At 36.7% G+C, this 23,360-nt stretch overlaps 1 protein-coding gene across 1 annotated transcript in view; it reads right to left on the bottom strand.

Annotated features, from left to right (window-relative positions):
* mdlc (RING finger protein mdlc) overlaps window positions 1-22,425 on the bottom strand; it is a 159,067-nt gene extending 136,642 nt beyond the window's left edge. The window contains exons 1-2 of the mRNA XM_090404918.1: window positions 22,259-22,425; window positions 4,010-4,086 (exon numbers count right to left, since the gene is read on the bottom strand). Of these exons, the coding sequence (XP_090261044.1) occupies window positions 4,010-4,086; window positions 22,259-22,376 (195 nt within the window). The 5' untranslated portion in view covers window positions 22,377-22,425. The remainder of the gene's footprint in view (window positions 1-4,009; window positions 4,087-22,258) is intronic.
* Window positions 22,426-23,360: the final 935 nt, after the last annotated feature.

Genomic DNA, 23,360 nt, shown 5'->3' with positions numbered 1-23,360 from the left:
TCGAGTGTCAGAAGCTAATGAGAGTGTTCAGATAACGAGTGCTCACTTTGCTAAGATATATCAACCAGATGTATGTAACATGGTGAACAGTGCCACTGCTACATTGGATGAAAGGTTCATAAAAATGAGGTTGAAGAGCTATTGCATAACCTGGATAAGAATTTGTCTATAGGGACAGATGGAATACCAGCCCGTTTACTAAAGGAATGTTCAGCCGAATTGGCTACACCTTTCACATGTTTGTAAAACTTGAGTCTCAGCTCAGGAATTTTTATTTAGCATATGATGATATAAAGGCCGTGAGGCCCCTTTTATGGGGAAGCACAGCACCATCTCAATCCCTCCCAAATTTTATCTGGGCTCAGAACTGGCACAGCTGACAAATCAGGCCTATGGCTGGGATTCAGGTATCCTTGACTGTAATCTGTGTGTCTTCACAGGGCTGGTTTGTCTGCTTGTGGGAGGGAAATCCCCAGATAAACTGGGGAGAAAAACCCTGCAGTCCACACCCAAGACCAGCTAACTTGGCTATGTCTGAGAAAAATCCTTAATCCTCCTCACGTCGGCAATGAGAATCGAACCCAGGACACTCCTTTCCCAGGCATATGGTTGTGAAATGCATAGTCACTCGACCAACTGTGTGGACAGCTCAGGAATGATACCAGAGGAATGTATGATAGTTCCATTGTAAAACAGTGGTGCAAAAACTGATGTGTCTAACTACCGACCTATCAGTATCTCTGGTTGTAGTAGTCAAGATTTTTGAGAAGTTGATAAGAATTTGCATACAAAAATGGGTAGACAAACATGCTATACTCTGCAAGGAACAGCATGTGTTTACTAAAGGAAGGTCATGTTTTAGCAATTTGCTCATATAATAATGTTATGGCCGAGTTGGATAAAGGGAATGGATACACTATGATAATGTTGAATTTTTCTAAGGCATTTGATAGGATACCACATAAACGTCTGTTGCATAAACTGGAGAATATGGGATTGAAATATAAACTCTTGACTTGGATTAGGGGATGGTTGACAGACAGATATCAAAAAGTAGTATACAGGGGTGTGAATCTGCCAGATTTAAGGTGACCAGTGATGTACCTCAGGGTTCAGTCCTTGGGCAGTTATTGTTTAATCTATACATTAATGATATCAGGAAGGATCTAACATCAGATGTGCAATTGTTTGCCGATGATGCGAAGATAGGCAGGGCAATCAGGGATGCTACTGATATTCAGCAATTACAAAATGATTTGAATAGGCTGGAAACTTGGGTAAACGAAAATGGCTGTCAGTTTAATGTTAGCATGTGTAAAGTTATGCATGATTAGAGTTCCAGCAGCATATTATATTAGCGGGATTATGCTACAAGAAACTGAAGAGGCAAGAGATTTTGGCGTATTGGTGAATAGGAATTTAAAGTTCGAAGGTCACATAGCAAAAGTTGCAAATACAACTCAGAGGATAATTGCGATGTTGAAGCAAACCTTGACACACAAGGATCTCATTTATTCTGTTTATAAGGCTTTGATAAGACCACACCTGGATTATTATATGCAGATTTGGTCTTCCAGGTTCCAAGGAGGATAAAGAAGCTGTGGAAAGAGTGCAAAGAAGAGTTACAAAGATTATATCTGGATTATGGGATTTAGATTATGAGGACAGATTGCGAGTATGTGGATTACAGACTCTGGTTAACAGGAGGAAGAGGGGTGATATGATAGAGGTCTATAAACTTTTGAATGGGTGTTATAGGATATCAACTGATGAAATTTTTTGTTATGTGGAAGGTGGGAAGAGAACATGGGGGCATCCATGGAAGTTAAATTTATTTGCAGTCAAGAAAGGGGTAAGAGCTAGGTTTTTCTCCCAGAGAGCAGTGAGTGAGTGGAATAATTCGTCCTTAGGGACAGTGAGCACATCTAGTGTGAATGAATTTAAGGGAAGGTATGATAGCTGGTTTGGGTGATTTATAGCCTCGCTCGATGAGTCCCTGACTCCCTGGAGGTCTCAGATAATAATAGTAATAATAATAATTTAGAAACAATACGTAAATGATTTGCAAATACTATATATTCCATCTCTAAATTGCTCATTAGCTTCTGATATGTATACATATACAAATAGACACAAACAAAGAGGTGTCCCAAACCAACCGGAATTAGTTTTTATTTTTTAATTTATTAAAGTTCATAATACCATATTCTAATATCTTTCAAAGTATTCTCCATGTGAGTCATTGCACTTGTCCCAATGTTTTTTCCACTGGAAACAGTTCTGGAACTCTTTAACTGGTACTGTTTATGGCCTTCAGCAGTTTTTTCTCGTCATTAAGAACTTGTTCCCTCAAATTGCGGCAAACATTCGTTTTTTTTTTATCCTCTGTGATCACAACTTTAGTGGACATACATTTAATTTGCAAATCTGATAAAATTTGCTGGCACCAACTCATGACATGACAAATTCGTCTCTTCAGAAACTTGCTCAATGGTCTTTTGATGATCTTCATTGACTACCTGGCAAGCCTTTTAGATGTTTTCATCATTCCTGCTTGTTGAAGGTCGGCCAGATAGTGGTTTGTCTTCAACTGACATGTCCCCATTTTTGAATCAGGAAAACCACTCATCAACCTGTGTTTTACCTAAATCATCATCCTTAAAGGCTTGCAGAAGCATAACAATAGTTTTAGCTGCAGTTTTACTCAAAAGAAAACAAAATTTCACATATACTCTCTCTGTTCCTTGTGGTCAACCATCACAAAATTGCCAAACTTGCTTGTAAGCACTAACAAAAAAAGCTGCCAGAACAACGAAGTTCACGTAGGATGACGCCACTTGCCAGACTGGTGTGGAAAACTGCACACTCACGATGCCATCATCCATAACTATAAAAGGTGCACATGCCAAGTTCAGATTCTGGTTATATTTGGAAATCCCTTGTGTGTATACACACACACCTAGTCAAGCCATTGATACTGTAACAACTTGAACAATGCATAAACCTTTAATCTATCAGTAAATCATTTACAACTTTCAGCACATGTATAACATACATATAGTAGCCATCAAGGTTTGAAATGTCCCCTGTTTGCCTTCACACATTCCCGAAGTCTCTGAGGCCAAATATCGATGGTGGCATGCACAACATTCAATGAAAACACTGTAATTGCTCACTCCAAATCCACTTTCAGGCTGAGGTGTAGTTTATTGCAAGCCACTCTCTCAAGCTCTGACCACAATTTGAAGTTCAATGGATTCAGATCAGGACATCCAGACAGCCAATCAGATGGTGATATGTGGTTGGGTGCATTCACCTCCAACTACTGTGTGATCCTTGCCTTGTGTGCAGGGGCTGAGTCCTGTTGGAAGGTCCACTGCCTACTGTGAAACAATGTGATGTTCAGGGGTCATACCACAGGTTCCAGCATGGTGTCGACACACTATAATGGAGATTTTGACCCCTTCCTCACAGAAATGCAACTAGTATACCCCTGATATGTTATTCCCACCACCAAACTATCACAGACACAGGGTGATGACCTTTATGAATCCTAGGTGCTATCACGTACTGTGTGACTATACAGGAAATATACCAGATTATTTTGGTGGTTACGCAACTCTTCAAGGGTGAAAATCTTCTCCTCTATGAAGAGGATATCTGTGTCTGTTGTTTTCACATCACTGGAGAAGTGCCTTTGATTATATCACCCTCTTCTGCATAAATCATGGTCTTAGGAAGTGTCCAGTAGAACAATAACAGGCTCTCACTCCAGGTCATCAGTTAATACACGTGATATCATTCTCTGCAGTAATTATAGTGCAACCATAAAAGAACCTAAAAACTTAGATTGCGTCTTAGGATATGTGTTGCTCAGTTTTTATTGCATCAACATAACATTAACCAATCATTAATTTCTCTTTTTTATTTTAATAATTATTAAATTACAAATTTAACATATACTGCAATTCATTTAAAATGAATACTGTCAAAATTTCATTATACTCACTCCCTGAATCATTGGATTATTTTTTTGCGATTTTCTTTCCCTCTTTATAACAACTGTTTCTTGATCACTACCATTCTCTAGAAAAGAAATGATAGCAAATTCATATGAATATCTACAAAAATTATGATTGAACATATATATGGTAAAGAAATATCAGCTAAAATAAAAACTGGATGAAAAGTTTTAGCCATTATTTTTATGCTTTAAATCATTTTCAGGCAAGTATCGCTCTTATAAAATATCTTTCCTAGTTGGAGGTTAGGCTGATTACACTCCTCAATTGGTAGATGACTTTCAGCACTTAACAAAACACCATCACCACCACTTTCTTATTGTAGGTCTGAATTAGCTTTTGCAATGTTTAGCCTCCAGAGCAGGGTCTCTGGTTTCTGTCTCCCTGATCCCTTCACACATGCAGTGTGCAATGACCCTTCATGGGTATGTTTTTAATACTATAAGTAACCCCTTTTGGATGAGGCCTCCAATGCAATGTCAAAATTTTCCTGCATTGTCATTACACATCATCATAAAATCATCATATTTAAATTTCCTCCTATCCCCTTCCTATAAGAAGGAAAATATTCTGAGATGCTTGTCAGGGCATTCTAAAAAGTCCCTATAATGTTTTTCAATGTAATTGTACCATTTTTAAAAAATCAATTATGCCACTTGCCACAGATGTTAACTGGAAAATGACTAACAATAAATATCCAAGATTTGTTTTGCATTCTTTTACAGTAAACAAGCAATTATTTAACTCTGAATTATGAAAGAACAGTAAGAATTTTTTGGCACTTGGCAGTTTTTTGTCAAGATATCAAAGTTTAAAAACTCTACTCTTTTAGGTGTTGATTGGCCACAGAATCCCATGAATGGTAGCATCTTCTTCTGTTCAGGCAGCATTGTGTAGTATAGATCAGTACAGATGTTGAATTTTGCTCTTTGGCTTCATGTAAAATAAAGAATGTAATTGGTTTAATGGCATATTGATAGGCATTTTAGAAAAAAAAAAAAAAATGCAAGTATAAAATATATGACAGGTAACTTCATGACTTCTCTAAATGAAAGTTTGAATTTAGAGAAGGCATCAAAGTTACTTCCCATATATTTTACATGTTGAAAGTTTTTTCGCTTGGTTATACAGGGTGTCCCAAATTTCATGCAAGAAGTAATTTTGATAGAAAACACAGGTTTTTAATTAAAAATTGTAATTTCTTATTGATTCATAAAGTATACAGTATAGGGTTATGCATGGAATAGCAAATCGGGTAAATGGCCTCCACAGCTTTGCTGGCACATACGCACTCTTTTGTCGAAATTTTCCATGACCATTTTGCATAAATGTGGCTGAATTTCGTTGATACAGCACTCAATTTCCTCCTTCAAAGCGTGGGTGGTCGTAGGCCACCCACGCCTTGAAGGAGGAAATTGAGGAGGAAATGTAGGCTAGAAAAATAAGTGGTCAGTAGGCTTCAGCTCTTGAGTCAATTGAACTTTGTAAGCATAAAGATGCAAATCTTTCGTGAGAACTATAGAGAGCTTCTCGAAATGCCCAATTCAAGACCACGGTGCCGAATTGATGTTCCTGGACTCTCAGCAACACTCTCATGAACTGCTTCAATGCTTTCTGTTGAACGACTTGTTGAAGGACGGCCAGAGTGTATAAGATCACTAATTGATCCAGTTTCCTTGAATTTTTTAATTAATCTTTTCACAGTTAATGAAGTTAAATCACTATTCCGACCATATTTTGTACGAAAATTGCGAACTGTAGCTGCCAAACCTTCATTATTTTTAAAATATTCCTCAACAATGAAAATGCGTTGTTCTTTCGTGTAGCGCTCCATTTTTAATAACCCTGAATTGTCAGCTATCACGCTGTCTTTTTTTTTCTCGTTGGCAACACTTTACCGCACAAATGGCGCTAAATTTAAATCTTGCGTGAATTTTGGGACACCCTATACTATAAATTAAAGATGCCAAGAAATTATATTCTTGGTTTAATCTTTTATCCAAATGTAAGTAAACAAAGTTTGCACAACCAGGCTACTTGTATATAGAGGCAAATGACTTCACATCAGTTGCCTTAGTATCCCATAATGCAAGGCACATATCCTTACAGACATGTATTATGTTGTGGCTCTTCCCATAATGCATAGCATTATGGGAAGAGCCACAACCCAGACTGGTTTCGACTTTTACTGAGGTCTCATCAGTGGGAGCCAGACCCAGAAAAGATACTAATGTTGAAGTAATGCAGAAGTCATATTTCCCATATACAAGTACTCAAAAGGTGTCACACCTTAAGGTGCAACATGCATAGTATTATACATGTTTGTAAGGATATGTGCCTTGCATTATAGGATACTAAGGCAGTTGATGTGAAGTCATTAGCCTCTATATATAAATAGCTAAGTCATGAAGTTACTTCACGCACAAACTTTCATTTTCTTACACTAAAATAAACGATGAAACCAAGAATATAATTTCTTGGCATCATTAATTTATAGTATAACCAAGAGAAAAAACTTTCAACATCCATCTCTAATCCAGAACATTTTAGTAATAAGATGTGGGCAATCCTATATCACTTTATGGAACACTAAAGACTGAATTTTTAATACACTTTCTCCTCAATTCCATATTTGGCTACATTTTGATGACAATGTCTTTGTGATTTGGTCACACTCTGAAACAGTACTTCAGTTTTTAGACAAAATTAACTCCTTATCATTAAGTTCACTATTAAGCATGAATCTAACAAGTCTTCCCTTTCCACATATCCTAATACTTTGTAATGCTACTGGTAATACTGAATTTTCAGTTTACAGGAAGCCATCCTTCACTGGCAGGTACATCCACACATCCTTCACTGGCAGGTACATCCACACAGCTTCATATCATCATCCTTCACAACAGACAGGCATTATCAAAAGCCTCATTCACCAAGCATGTATAATTTGTTCTTCTGACTCTTCTATTAGAAGAATTAAATAAAATAAATCTCACTATCAACTTAATGGATATAACAAAACCATGATACCCTTCTTCCAGATTGTGATCTGAAGTTAAAAGGATCTGCATATTCTATTTAAAGGGATTTCGGAACAAATAGCAAGGATTCTCTGCAAATATAATTTATATACCACCTTCAAATCAGCCTGGAAGTTATCTTTTTTCCTACCACCTATTAAGGATAAATTATCACCTTTGTTCTTTACTGGTAAATACTAGTAAAGGACAAGTAAAAGATTTGTAGTCCTTCATGGGACAAACTGTGATATTGAAAGGCTGCAGAAGTAGCAAGAGATCAGTCAAACTAAGAACAGAAAAAAAGCAAGAGATCCGAAGGCAAAAAGAAAATGTGTAGGAATAAACAAGAAAAAGAGCATAAGCAGATAATTTTTTATGACAATTCTATGATAAGGGGAGTACTTTGCAAAAGTGCTACAAAATATTGTTTCCCTATACAAAAATTAATAATATTAGTAATGCTGTTAGAATGCAGAAAGGGATGGTGAAAGAATTCATTGTTTTGGCTAGAACCATTGACCTGAGAGGCAAGAAGTATTGTATGAGGGAGGATGTGAAAGAGTTATTGGACGAAGTGAAAAACAAGAGCGAGAAGGTGAAATTTGTGAGTTTGCTGCCATGCTATGATAGAGGTAAACTGAGAAGGAAGGTGATGATAGCTAATGAATCAATATGCAGGTTGTGCAGAAGCAATGAAGTCGAGTTTGTGTAACTATGTCCTGAGTTTGATGGACAGAAAGATTTGTAGAATGCTGATGTACTGCAAAATGGTATGTGTGTGTGTGTGCCCATGAAGTGAATGAGTGTGTGAATTATACAAAAATGCAGAATCTAGTCTTGCAGGCAACAATATCAAACGGGGTAGACAATCAAGATGTAAAAGTGGTTGGGGAGTTAAGGGGATGCTACAGTTTCTATAAGCTAATGACAGAAGCATTAGGAATAAGAGAGAGGAGTTTCTGGCATAGGTTAGTGCAACCCTGCCAAAAGTTATAGGCGTTAGTGAGACTTGGCTAACAGTAGATGACATAGTTACAGGGATAGAATGTGATGGATTTAGTATTTTAAGGGAAGACAGAGTAGACAGGACAGGGAGTGGGATACTGCTCATGATAGCAGATGAATTGCAGCCAACAAGAGTAGGAGTCAATCAAGCAGATGGCAGTCTTTGAATCAATATGGTGTGCAGGACAAAATATAAAATTGGTTGATGCTATAGGCCAGGGATGATGTGGAAGACATGAATCAGCAGATCAGTAGTGCAAGTCGAGTAATTATTATGGGGATTTCGACTTTGGAGACATAGATTAGAACAAGAACATGGCAGGCAGAAAATGGAATTTATCAACTTACTGAGAGATAATGACTTGAACCAGAATGTGATGGAGGGGGACTTGGGGTTCAAGTGTTGGATCAAGTTATAGGATCAGAAAACCTGTCCATAACATTACCTCCAACTGGGTGAAGTGAATATGTGGTCTTGCACTGGGAGGTAGCAAAACATATGGAATTCCAGTCAAGAAGGATTACATGTGGAACTATAAGGTCATTATGATATACTTAGGAGGCAACTTTAAGCAGTACCATGGCATTAAGATCTTCAAGGGAAGGATGTTCACACTGCATGGGATCAAGGGATATCTGGAGGAAGCAATATCACGTTCTATACCCAAGGACAGGAAAATAAATTGAATAAATTGGGTAGGAGTTGGATACCTGGTTTTCCCTTTCAATCGTTTCCGACTGTAGGTGACTTTGTAGGCATTGCTCACAAGGTATTTCTGGCGAGATTTTTACAGGGCAGTTCACCATTGACCCCCCCCCCCCTCTCATTTTTATCTGGGCTCGGGACTAGCATATGGCTGGGACATATTCATGACTGTAATCTATATGTGCTTGTGGGGCTGGTTTGCCTGTTCTGGAGGACGAAAACCCGAGTTTCTGGGTGGAAAAAAACCCTTATCTCTGTATGAGACCAGCTAACTCACCTTTAGTCAAAAGAACAGATAAAAGTTTCTCACATCACTGACAGGAATCGAACCCAGGTCTTTCTGACCAAAGGGCTTTGTCTATACTGACTGAATTATGGAGGCTTTAGGAGTTAGATGGGATGAGTAATATCATTAAGCAACAACTGCAAAAAAAAAAAATAATAATAATCTTGTAGAGGGTATGGTATATAAGGAGAAAGGAGACCAGTTCACTCATGAACAGTACAAGAACAAGCAAGAAAGGTGATCAGCATGGTAAGGAAAGCAAAATCATATTATATTATATAGTGAAACATGTGGAGTATTCATAACTTAAACATACACACACATGACCACAGTACTTAAATTATTTAATAAGTAAACATTTCGTCCTAAGTATCTTAAGACATTGTTCAGTACAGTAATTTCAAACAATACTAGGAATAACATACAGTTAGGGTGTTAAAAAAATGTTTAATTTTCTTGACCAAAAAGCTCTGGAAATACTTTTATTGGGATTGATCAAGTGCATATAACAACAACTAAGTTATACCAACTAGTTTCACCAACTAAGTCTGTTGGCATCTTCAGGGTACATAACTGATGTATGGCACTAAAAAGTAAAAAACTGTTACAAACTATAATCAACCGATTCCAATTATATTAAACAAAGAACAGAGCGTGTACAATACATTCATAGAGTGTGGATGATATCACTTGTTGTTATTTAGGAACGTTCTATAGTTGGCACTGTAATTCAGTTCTGGCGAGTTGAAGGATCTGATAAGGGTCTTCCAGATCACAGGCAAGATTCGTCCTTGGTTCCTGTTAAGGTTTTGTGTACAGCGGGCAGCTGTTGTGGCCTCCTTAAAAATTCGGGAGCGGAAGTCCTCCTCCATGTAAGGAATTGTGCTTCTATCCCACTCTATGGTATGGTTCATTCTTGAGAAATGAAAAGCTAATCTCGATTTTTCTTCTCTGTTATTATTGACGTCACCTATATGTTCTTTTTGCCTAATAACAACAACAAGTGATATCATCCACGCTCTATGAATGTATTGTACGCGCTCTGTTCTTTGTTTAATATAATTGGAATCGGTTGATTATAGTTTGTAACAGTTTTTTACTTTTTAGTAAAAAATTAAGTGCCATACATCAGTTATGTACCCTGAAGATGCCAACAGACTTAGTTGGTGAAACTAGTTGGTATAACTTAGTTGTTATATGCACTTGATCAATATAATCCCAATAAAAGTATTTCCATACAGTTAGGGTGTATGCTTACAATGAAGTCCCACTATGTATGCAGTAGCATGATATAGAATTAAATTTAAAAAAATAAATTAAATTAAATTAAAACATTTTTTTTTTTCAAGCTCACAATCTACAGCAAACCTACAGACACTGGATGTTATCTTCATTTTAAATCTTCTCATCATTATGCTCAAAAACAGAGCAAAAAAATATCATCACAGAAGAAAAGGATCTACTTGATGAGCTCTCACTAATATCAAAAACTCTATCCAAAAATGGTTATCCACAAAATATAATTCAAAAGATTCTCTATAGAAACAGCACAGAGTGACAACCTCAAGTGACACAGTACACATTGTCCATCGTCATACCTTATGCAGGCTCAGTCTCCACCAAAATAGCAAAAATCATGCAGTCTTTTAACATCAGGGTTGCCTTTAAAACTATTTTAACTACACGGCATATGTTAAGATCTCCTAAGGACAGAACTGCTTTCTACAAATACGCAAGAGTATACAACATCCCATGTTCCTGTGGACTGAATTATGTAGGCCAAACATCAAGAAGCCTAGAAATCAGAAAAAAATAATTAACATATCAGAGATGTCAACAACAACAGAACAGACACCTCAGGATTAGCCTACTATTTCTCAATTTCGAACCATTCAATTGATTGGGACAACAGCTCCATGCCATATAATGAAGAAGATTTCAAATGTAGAAACTTTAAAGAAGCTGCAGTGGCACTCCGTACAGGAGACAATCTCAATAGAAATCAAGGCATGATATTAAAAGCCATTTGGAAAAGCTTAATAAATTCACTATATTTAGCAGAACTGAATTACACGAAAAATTATAAAATGCGATCTACTAACAATGATTAATTCTCCACGCTTCATGCTCTTAATGTCGCGCGTCCTTTTCAATTTTTTTTTTTAAACTGATTTTAAGGTCATTACTGCATTCCTCTGTTGTAGCATTTAATGTTAACGTAACCATTCTCATCCTGAAGAAGCCAGACAGACCCAAGCTGCCGAAACTGGTTGACGATTGTATACATATATTTATATAAAAAATCATGGTCCAATAAATTCCAAAGAAAATGTCTCATATTTATTAAAACAACACATACATAAATTTATTTTACACAATTAAGGATGACAATTTTCCAAACTTTAGGGATAGTAAGAATGTCATTCCAGTTTAAATTGGATCTGTGGTATAGGGCTTTAGCACTTTCTTTATATAAATGCTCATGTTAATATAAGGATCTATGGAGAAGTTTGGTGCTTTTCTGCTGGATCCTATGGTTTGGGTTTTCAACTCTGTGTTGTGCAAGACCAGATTTGTGTGGGTTTGATAAGACATATGGTCTTGATGTTCAGAGATGTGTTACTAATGGATCTCCGTCTGTCCATAGTAAGACATCTTACAGGAACATGGAACTTCGTAAACGCCAGGTGGCATCAAAAGGTGAGAGTTTGTCTTTAGAAGAAGGTAGCAAATAATAGATCTGGTTGATTGGTTTGTAGGTAGCAGCAAGTTTGTATTTCTTCATAACTTTTGACAGATGTTCAGAGCTTGTTCTTATCTAGATTGATATGTGGGGAAGTGCCTGATGATTTTTTGAGTTGTTTTTGGATTGTATCTATCCATTTAGTATGGCTGTATTTTTGATTTCCAATTCTTGGTTTAAAGATTCTTCAGAGGAGTAAAATCTGTGTGCTTTGGCTATTAATAATGCCATATTTTTGAGGTGGATGGCGAGCAGATGAATTGTGAATGTAACGGCATGAAAACATCGACTTACGATAGACAGAAGAAGTGGAGACAGAACCATCTTCTTTTTATTGGATGTGTAAATCCAGAAAGGAGATATCCTGTAAAGATTCTTTTTCTAGTGTGAATTTGATGAGAGGATGAAAAAAGTTGATCTTATCTAGAAACAGGTATAGTTCTTGTTCAGAATGACTCCAAATGGCAAACCAGTCATCAACATATCAGCCAAATTTTTGGTTTAGGTTGAAACGTGAAAATTTTTTCTTCAAAGTATATTCCAGAAAAGGTTGGCTAAGTTTGGTGATAAGAGAGAGCCCACTGCTATTCCTTCCTCTTGCTTGTAAATTTTTTTTTTCCATGTGAAGTATCCAGATGTAATAACAAATTTGAATAATTCAACAATATCTGATGGAAATTTTTGAGTTATCAAGTCTATTGTTTCCTTGTGGAGGATATTAGTGAAGAGGGAGACAATGTCAAAGCTAAATAGCATGTCCATTTCTGACAGTTGAATGTCTTTTACTTTTGTGTGAAACTATGGAATTTTTAATTGATGAGGCTGAGTGGCCTATGAGAGGATGGAGAAGGGTAGACAAAAATCTTGATAATTTGTAAGTCAGGCTGCTAATAGAATCCACAGCAGGTCTGAGTGGAATGTTTGTTGTTCCTGTGAAGTTTAGGCAAACCACATATTCTAGGAGGCCTAGCACGGTATGTTCTGAGTTTTTTTATGGTTTCTTAATCAAAGGAAGTGGTTTCATCTAGTAACTTGTTGAGTTTTTTGAGAGTGAAAGCAAAAATAAAAATAATAATAATAATAAAAAAAACACATGATTACTTTCAAATTTGGTATACAACCATCTCTTATTATAGCTTACAGCACCTTTCTGTGTCTGGCTCCCACTGATGAGACCCCAATAAAGGTCGAAACCCCAATAAAGGTCTGGGTAGTGACTCTTCTCATAATACATAGAATTATACATACCTGTAAAGATATGTACTTTACATTATGGGATACTAAGGCAAGTGAATAAGCTTCTATATACAAGTTGCCCCAGACCTGAAAATAGTTCAGGCAAAAAACTTGTTTGCTTACACTTGGATAAAAGATTAAATCAAGTATATAATTTCTTGGTATCTTTAATTTATAATATCAAGTCTTGTGTAAAGCTGAGGGGAGAAAAGTCTCACTGAACATATGAAATTTTATGAAGAGTTTATGGAATGAACTGTTGTCACAAGTATAAACAATTTGAAGGTTTATGTTTTAAAAGAAGACAAGGAAGATGTGGCAGACAATCTTCAAAGTAGATGAACAAAAACAACCTGCAGTCCAAAACTGGTGAATAATGTGCATATGTTGATTAACACTAAAAATGTTAGAATGTTAAATGTGAATAAGGAACTGCTAAAGTCCATAATTTCCACAGATTTGGGAAAAAGTCAAATATGCAGTTTATTCTTCACTGTTTGCATGATAAAGAAAAACACAGATGCTTGTAAAGACTCTATGAAAACAGTTAACAGTGAACATGGTTTCCTAACAGGATTATTCCTGAGAACAAGAGATGGCAATTTCGATATAATCCTGAGATCCAAGTACAGAGCAGAAATCACCAACTCACTAAAACCAAAAAACATTCATTTCCAGCAACTACATATGAAAATAACTGCTGATTGCATTCTTCAATCACAAAGTAATAATCCAATAAGAAATTCATTCTGGAACAAAGGACTGTTACCAGTGATACTACTATTACTACTACTACTCAGAGGTAACGAAATGTTTGTTAGCAAAAATCAAGTACATCTGGGCTGGCCAAGTGGTAAACACAGAAGCTCTCCAAAGAACAGAGTGCAGGTTCAAATTCTGTTGTGGGCATGGATGTTTGTGAATATCTTCAGGTGGGAGATGAATTTCACTGCTTGGTGTGAGACCACTGCCCCACTTACTGGGGACCTTAAGTGGCTTGAAAAAATTTCCATGTGTGATGTCTAAAGCAGGATTTCTGAACTATGTAAAAATAAATAAAAAATTACAAATATATATATATATAAAATTATTAAAAATGGCAAAAAATTTTTAAAAAAATCATTAGCCCACCCAAGATACAAAATGTACTATAGCTTGATAACCTTCCATGGGTGAAAACCACATTAATAAAAAAAAATCATGCAGCCAGATTTGGAAGTCTGGTTGGTGCTGGTTATTATAATGCATCTGCTCACACAACAATTAACGTATAGATATTTCTGATTCACAAGCAGGTTGCACTGCTCAGCTCCCCCCCCACTTCTGAATCCTTTGACTTGACTCCAGCACTTTTCCTGTTTCCCCAGCTGAATACAAGATTGAAAGAGATGCCGATCTGAGAATGCTTATCACATTCGAAGAATGTACCAGTAGTGGCAGCAAAATGCAGAACTCAGTTTTCTCAAGTTATTCCCAAGCTGTGTAGATAGTATAGCATGCTTATTTGGTCACATGAGGATCATTTTTGATGGAGAAAATATTTTCCTCATCTATAATTTTGACTTATTTGATTTCAGTCACATGCTTTTTTTTCCACACTGTGTGTGTGTAACCAGAGTTAATCTCAAGTAGTTTGACCATTTAAAGGAAGTGAAAGATTACTCAAAAAACAAATAAAATAAAAGATCCAGAAGACTACATTTACAGACGATCTGATCCATGATGCAGTTGTGCTTGGAAGATAAAGATGTATGAGCTGATTATATCGAAGGCAATAATACACTAAACACAACAATTCCAAAATTTTTTCCCTTAAAAAATATGGATTTTTAATGAAATCAAATATGCCAAGTTCAAGTGTGAACAAGAAAAAAATGTATACCTACTCAGTTTTAAGGAACCTGAAATCAATTTTTTTGATTTCAATTTCAGTTCAGAACTGATATTAGTGAATATTATGTTATATTATGTTATACAAAGCTAATGAAGTATATGTCAAAAGTAAAACATTAAAAGCATTTATAGAAGATTGCAGACATTTTGCTTAGAGTTTATACATAATGCCTGTGCTTTTAAGTATAGCAGTAAATTTTGCTAATGTAACCATATTTCCATTTCTTCTGAGGTTTGCCCCATTCTGTTTAAGTGACCATACTACCTCAGATTAGCTCTGCTAACACATCCCTGGATGCTGACAATGTTAAGTTCTTTCCTCATATCCTTATTTTTAATATGATATTGCCATTGATTCCATCTGTTCATGCCTATAATCTTTCTCAAGACTCTCATATCTGTGATCTCTAGTCTTTGGTCAAGTGTTTTACTTCTGACCCAGCTCTCAGATCCATAAGTTAAAACTGGTTTGAACACTGTCTTGTATATAGCTAATTAGTGTTCCGACTAATTTCTCTCTTATTCCATATGAATTTATTCAATTGACTTCTTACCATACCAGCTTTGTTGATTCTGTTGTCTATTTCCATATTTAATTTACCATCTTCACTAAAAATACATAGCTGAAATGTTTTACTTGTTCCACAGGTTCTCCGTTCACAATGCAGTTGATATTTTAAAAGATTCTGCTTATTTTCATTGTTGACTTTTATACCATATCTATTACAACAGTTATTCAATTTAGTCAGGTAATCTTGCAGACATGTAGCGGATTTATTTAGAAGTATAACATCATTCGCATAAAGCAAAGAGTGACATTAACATATCCAATATCATGCTTAATAGCACTTTCTTTCATAATATGATCCATATAGATAATGAATAATAGAGGGCATTATATACATCATTGTTTCACACCAGATTTAACATTAAACCTACTTCCTTCAATTCTAACTGCTGACTTACAACTCAAATAAAGACTAAGTATTGCCTGATATAATGCCCCATTGACACCATACAACTGCAGCGTAGTGGATAGCTTCTCTTTTGGCACCTTGTCATATGCCTTTTCCAGATCGACAAAACTTAAATACAGATCTTTGTTATATTCTCATGATTTCTCAACTATTTGTCGTGGAGTGAAGATCTGATACTGACAGCCTCTATTTGGCCTGAATCCTGTTATTCTTCACCAAGCTTTTCTTCCACAATTCTTCTCAACTGTTTCTCAAGTATACTTGCATAAATCTTACCAAGAAATACAGGATTCAGTAGGGAAATACTTCTGTAATTTTTACAGGGGTATTTCAGTTTTATTTCCCTTTTTATATATGATTACTATGAGAGCTCTACTCTAATCATTGGGAATTTATCCCTCTGTCCAGGCTTTCTGAACTATGCAGTGCAGCCACTGTGAGACTTTATACCATTATACTTCAGCATTTCTGTTCGAATATCATCTATTCCTCCTGCCATTCCACATTTCAAGCCTTTGATGGCTTTTTCTACTTCAAGTATTTTTATTATTTATTATTATTTCGGGAGACTCCAGGAGTCCTTAGACTCATCGAGGGAGGCCCTAAACATCATGTCCACACAACTATGCGATTACATTCTCACAGTATCTATCATACCTTGTCTTGAACTCGTTCACCATCATAGCACCCACAACAGACTCTGGCAGCTTATTCCACTCATTTACCACTCTAAAAGTAAAGAACCCAGCTCTAACACCACTGCTAACCACACTCTTGCCCAGCTTCCATAGGTGTCCCCTAGTTCTCCCACCACCAGTCCTGATCTCAAAAATATCCTCTGAATTAATCCTAGAGAATCCCTTTAGCAATTTGAATGTCTCAATCATATCTCCCCTCCTCCGCCTATCAACTAGTTTCTGCAACCCACAAATCTTCAACCTGTTCTCATATGGTTCATTCCATAGACCTGTTATCATCTTAGTCACTCGCCTCTGGATCCTCTCCACCTCCTCCCCATCAAGAAGGAACCTAGGTGACCAAATCTGGGCACAGTAATCGAGATGAGGTCTTATCAAGGCTCGGTACAGAGGTACAATAACTTGCTTGTCTCTGCTCGTCAAGGTATTTTTCAATAACCAAGTGAGTTGATGAGCTGATTTAGCTACTTTTGCAGTGTGCCCCCTAAACTTCATCTCCTTATCCACCAACACTCCCAAGTCCCTGGCCTCATCAATCTCTTGGAGTACAGTTCCACCAATGTGGTATACTGCTGCTAATCTTTTCACCCCAAAATGCATAACCTTACATTTTGTCACATTAAATTGACATCCATTCTCCTTAGCCCAGAACTCCAATCTATTAAAGTCATCCTGCAAGACTTTGACATCTTCTGCATTCACTATTGCCCTACCCAACTTTGCATCATCAGCGAACAAATGAATTGTTCCACTTAGATCCTTCCCTATATCGTTAATGAACAGATTAAACAGCAGTGGTCCAAGAACAGAACCCTGCGGCACACCATTAGTCACAGGCCGTCTTTTGGACTCTACTCCTGAATAAACTACTGTTTGATATCTCTCCATCAACCAACCACCTATCCATCTCACCAACCCTATCCATTCCCATATGTTGTAGTTTACGGATTAGTATTCCATGTGGTATCCTGTCAAACGCCTTTGCCAGGTCCAGCAGTATCACTGTAAATCCATTTCCCTTATCCAGTTCAGCCGTCACCTTGTTATAAAACTTGAGCAAGTTACTGAAGCATTATCTACCCTTCACAAAGCCATGCTGTCCCCTGTACAGTATCTCATTTTCATCAATCCATTCCTGTATTTTTCCCTTGACTACGAGTATGGATATGTTTTGATATGTAAGTATGGATATGTATTCCTGACTCTATGCTTGTTGAGTGTTTTTTACCACTGTGCTATCACTGCTTGTTTCATTTAGCAATTTTTCGAAGTAATTACTCCATACTTCAAGGATATATCTTTTTCTCCTGTTTTCATATCACTTTTATCATCTTTAACTCCTTTTACAGCAATTTTTTTCTCCATTTCTAAGCTTCTTCAATAACTTCCAGAATATTTTGCCACTTTCTTCATATTTATTTTCTATGTTCTTGGCAAAGTCCTCCCATGACTTTTGTTTAACCAGTTTTACACAGTGTTCAGCTTTCTTACATTTTCTCTGTATTCTCTAAGAGCACAAGGAACTTTTGATATGCTTTCTTCCTTTTCCTTCACTGCCTCTTTAACTTCCTGTGTCCACCAAGGAGTTCTCATTTTTCTATCCTTGCACACAACCTTACCACATGACTTTGGCTGAATCAATCAGGGTTTTCTTCAAGGCTTACCACTGAATCTCCAAGGTTTGGTTCTTGTTCTCAAACTCTTTCATTTTTTCTTCAATAATCTGTGTGTATTTTAGTCTACGGTTCACATCTGAGAGCTGCTCAACTTTTTTTCGCTTTAAAACTTTCTAACATGTTATTGTTTTTAATATGAAATTCAATTTTATTCTGCTCAAGACTAAATAGTGATCACTTCTAATTTCAAATCCTCTGTACACTCTAGTGTCCTGCACCAAGGAGAAAACATCACTATCAACAATAACATAGTCAATGAGACTTTTCTTATTCCTTGCCTCTTCTCTCCATGTGAATTTGTGCACATTTTTATGTTGAAACATGGTGTTAGTAATAACCAGTCCATGTCCTGAGCAGAAATCCAGCAGGTATTTGCCATTATTATTAGCTTTGCTCTTTTCCCCAAATTTTCCCAAAATATTTTTGTATGTCTGATAATCATTTCCTACTCTGCTATTTAGATCCCTAACAAGGACCAACTTTTCCTTTTTCATTGTGTCAGTTGCTTTCTCTGAAGCCTTAAAAAATTCCTCCACTTCTACCTTAGTACAACCTTCTGTGAGACCATAGGCACAAATAAATCTCATTGTCCAGGTCCCCATTCTCATATTTGCCCACATTACTCTACTTGAGACTGCCAGCCAATCAAGAAGATTAGCCTCGTATTTTGTGTTGAATATTATGGCTACTCCTTTTCCTTGATTGCAATTTCCCGAATATAACATTTTGTATTTATTGCTCATAAAGTTCTCACCAGTTTTTGTCTTTTTTGTTTCAGTCACCCCTATTATGTCGATCTATTACTTATCTAATTCCTCAGCTAGCTCCATTTCTTTGCCATTCAGGCTTCTTATGTTGATAGTACCGATCTTTAACTCTGGTGATGTTGAGTTGGGGGTGTGTTTCCAGATTTGTTCGATAAATCTCAAATTGCCAGCCCATACTCGTTCGTTCAGTATCCAGGTAGATAACCTGTTGGTTATCTACCTGGATGCACCACGAGAAGGTGAGATTTGCACATGAAGTCAGAGGCCCTAGTCAGTTCTCCACATTCCTTTAAAGGCTATGTGGAGGTCTCCTCTTGGTTATTCAGCTTTGACCCTTAAGTGCCCCTATGGATTTGTCTACATAATACTTTTGTAAGTCAATGAACACTTGCCATTCATCGTAGTTCATCATCCCATGGAATACTGTTGCACAAATTAGAACAAAATGGGATGGTTACTAAACTTGTGATATGGATAAGAGAACGGCTCATGGCAAGATACCAGAAAGTAGTGAATGGAAGATTAGAGTACAGGATAAAGTAGGTGACCTGCGGTGTGTCTTAGTTCTCTGTGCTTGGGCCATTATTGCTTAATTTGTATATAAATTATATAGGAAACTACTTGAAGGGAGATATTCAGTTGTTTGCTGATGATACAAAGTTGGATAGCACAATAAAAAAATCAAGCTGATATTGAGAGTTTGCAGGATGATTCAAATAAGCTGGCAAAATGGGCAAAAGATAATAGATGTCAGTTCAATATGGAAAAGTATAAAGTCCTGTATTTTGGAATTAAAAGATTACCAGCTATATACCACATTGATGGAACGGTACTCCAAGAGATTGATGAGGCTAGGGAGTTGAAATAAGAGGACACGTTGCTGAGGTGCCCAAGATAGTATATAGGATTGTTTGTTATTCCTCTTTATAAAGCGTTGAAACTTCCACATCTGGAGTCAAAGACTCATCCTAGATGAGTCTTTGACTCCATGAGGTCTTGGGGTAATAATAATAATCACTGTGTTCAAGTCTGGTCACCTGGATTCCTTGGAGATGTGGAAGTTGTGGAGAGGGTTCAGAGGAGAGTGACTAAGTTGGTGAGTGGTGTAAAAATGCTTCCTACATTGACAGATTGAGAGTTTGTGAATTACAGAAGTTGGCTGATAGGCAGAGAAAACGGGATATGAGAGAAACATTTAAATTACTAAAAGGTTTTTATAAGATTGATGAAGGGGAAATATTTCAGCTGTGTGATAGTGATGGAAGAACAAGAGGCCATCCTTGGAAATTAAGGAAGATTGTGGTTAACAAGGGTGTGAGAACTACATTTTTGGATTGGAGAGTGGTGAATGATTGGAATGCATTGCCTGACTTCATTGTGAGTGCTTCGTCTGTTAATGAATTCAAGAAGAGGTATGATAAATATTGTTTTGATAGTTTGGGTCTCCCACAATGAGTCTTCTGACTCCATGGGGGATACCTGTATAATAATAATAGTTATGTGGTCTATTAAAAGACAGCATCAATATATCAGTATCAAAGCAAAATCCCTGATCATAAACATAAAAACAGCAAAGTCTTACTGATGGCTTCAGGAAATAAAATAAAAATTCTGCTATTCCATGCCATCAGTACCTTCCTTACTTTATAGTGTTAAAGTAACACTATAAAGTAGGTTATGCACTTTAAAATGGTAAGAGAGTGGATTGTCCCAATTAAATTTGGAGGGTTCTGTTCTTGGACCACTGCTGTTTAATCTGTTCATTAACGATATAGGGAAGGATCTAAGTGGAACAGTTCATTTGTTCGCTGATGATGCAAAGTTGATGAGGGCAATAGTGAATGCAGAAGATGTCAAAGTCTTGCAGGATGACTTTAATAGATTGGAGTTCTGGGCTAAGGAGAATGGATGTCAATTTAATGTGACAAAATGTAAGGTTATGCATTTTGGGGTGAAAAGATTAGCAGCAGTATACCACATGGGTGAAACTGTACTCCAAGAGATTGATGAGGCCAGGGACTTGGGAGTGTTGGTGGATAGGGAGATGAAGTTTAGGGGGCACATCGCAAAAGTAGCTAAATCAGCTCATCAACTCACTTGGCTGTTGAAAAATACCTTAACGAGCAGAGACAAGCAAGTTATTGTACCTCTGTACCGAACCTTGATAAGACCTCATCTTGACTACTGTGCCCAGATTTGGTCACCTCGGTTCCTTCTTGATGGGGAGGAGGTGGAGAGGATCCAGAGGTGAGTGACTAAGATGATAGTAGGTCTATGGAATGAACCATATGAGAACAGGTTGAAGATTTGTGGGTGGCAGAAACTGGTTGATAGGCAGAAAAGGGGAGATATAATTGAGACATTCAAATTGCTAAAAGGATTCTATAAGATTAATTCAGAGGATATTTTTGAGATCAGGACTGGTGGTGGGAAAACTAAGGTACACCTATGGAAGCTGGGCAAGAGTGTGGTTAGCAGTGGTGTTAGAGCTGGGTTCTTTACTTTGAGAGTGGTAAATGAGTGGAATAAGCTGCCAGAGTCTGTTGTGGGTGCTATGATGGTGAGCGAGTTCAAGGCAAGGTATGATAGATACTGTGAGAATGTAATCGCATAGTTGTGTGGACATGATGTTTAGGGCCTCCCTCGATGAGTCTAAGGACTCCCTGGAGTAGCCCGAAAATAATAATAATAATAATAATAATAATGATGTTAAAATGAGTCTGAATAGTGTTTTTTGTAATAACATGTAGTTTAGTATGTTAGCAAATTTCTCCAATTTTTTTGAAAAGTATTAGACCAACTGTCATGTCAATTCTATAATTACTGTTATATTTAATTTTCCCAAATTCCTAAGTTTGTCTAGATAAGAAAATACTTTCCTTCTACTTTTCGCTTGGAATACAACCGATTTATCCGCTACTTTTCTAGTTTCAGCCCTGCATAATACTGATTTTTATTTCCAAGTCTCTAAAGTGTAAGCTGCAGGTGACAGATGCAGTGGGCAGTACGGTGATGTCACAACAAAAGGTAACAGTTCTGCAGTGCGATTATTTCCAAGAATACTGAACTAATAACACAGATAAAGTCACAGAACAAATTAAATAATGTTATTTATAAAAACAACCCTTCCCAGCAAAACGCACTTCTGCGACGTAAAGTGAACTTCCAAATTCTCAAACGTGGCTGTTATAAATTAATAGTTTAAAAAATGGTTATACGTATACTTTACCGCCATCGCTCTCGCTTTTTCTCTTTCTTGTCATTCTTTTCCGAATATTTCTCTTCTTCAGAGAAAATCGACAAACAGAACTGTCGGTAACTTCTTTAATCTGTTTATCTTCATCCATATCTACCTGTATCGAAAAACTAACAAGACAGTCAAATGGCTCAAATGAAAATCTGCTCCCCTGGTAACAAATACGAAAACCCTAATGTATAAATGTAATAGTGAAAAGTTACAACCACGGCTGTAGGAATCGCACAGCACAATCTTTCTATGTTGTCAATTGCTAGATTTCTTTTGATATATATACTACTTATTCATTAATTTATTATTTAATCTTTTAGAGTAGTATTCCGATTAAGTTCTCATGGTACTTGGGGGTGTATCGCATAATAATAATATTAATAATTTAAATATATACTTGGCATAATAAATGTTCCATAGCTTAAAAGGCGTGATTTTTAAAATTAAATTTACTCAAACATTACCAATGTTCTGTTTATTTATGGACTGTGATATTTGTATTTAATTGCTAACTCATTTCGATAAAACAAAAGTATTGTATTTAATGAGAGCTTTAATAATTTATTAAACTATTGTACAGTAGCTTCTAATTAAAGTTTAGGGTACGATGGAGCTTCTTTTGCCCTAACTAATAAAATAATCCGGTGACACCCTTTATTCCAAAAAAAGTAGGCGAGGCTTGTTTTCACCCTATCTGACTTTGGAGAGTGAGAAATAATCAATCTCCATAGAGATAGCTGGCCCAACTATCCGTGATATTAAACAGCATCCAGTGAAGAGAGCGTGGCAAACAACTTGCTACCATGGACAGTTGTTTGCTGTACTTTCCGTGTAGTCCTTAAGGAAGTATTTGGTCACCGTTAAGAGCCATGCAATTTCAGATCCTAATATACTGTTGTCTGGAATAGTGTGATTTTCCCAGCGGACTGTAGAAACCATACTATTTAAACTATTTCGATTTTTTTTTTCCTCCTGGCAAATAAAAAAAAAATCCGCTTGCCTAGCTAGACTGATTAACTCGGAAACCGGTCGAAGAAAAACGTGGGAAAAGGGTCTCCAGTTTTTTCTTCGAGACGGTGTAGCG

Source organism: Typopeltis vanoorti, chromosome 15 (genome assembly GCF_054136105.1).
Source record: "Typopeltis vanoorti isolate ZY-2024b chromosome 15, IOZ_Tvanoo_1.0, whole genome shotgun sequence".
Taxonomy (NCBI): domain Eukaryota; kingdom Metazoa; phylum Arthropoda; class Arachnida; order Uropygi; family Thelyphonidae; genus Typopeltis; species Typopeltis vanoorti.
Note: the sequence above shows the minus strand (reverse complement) of the source record. Positions and strands in the feature narration are given on the sequence as shown.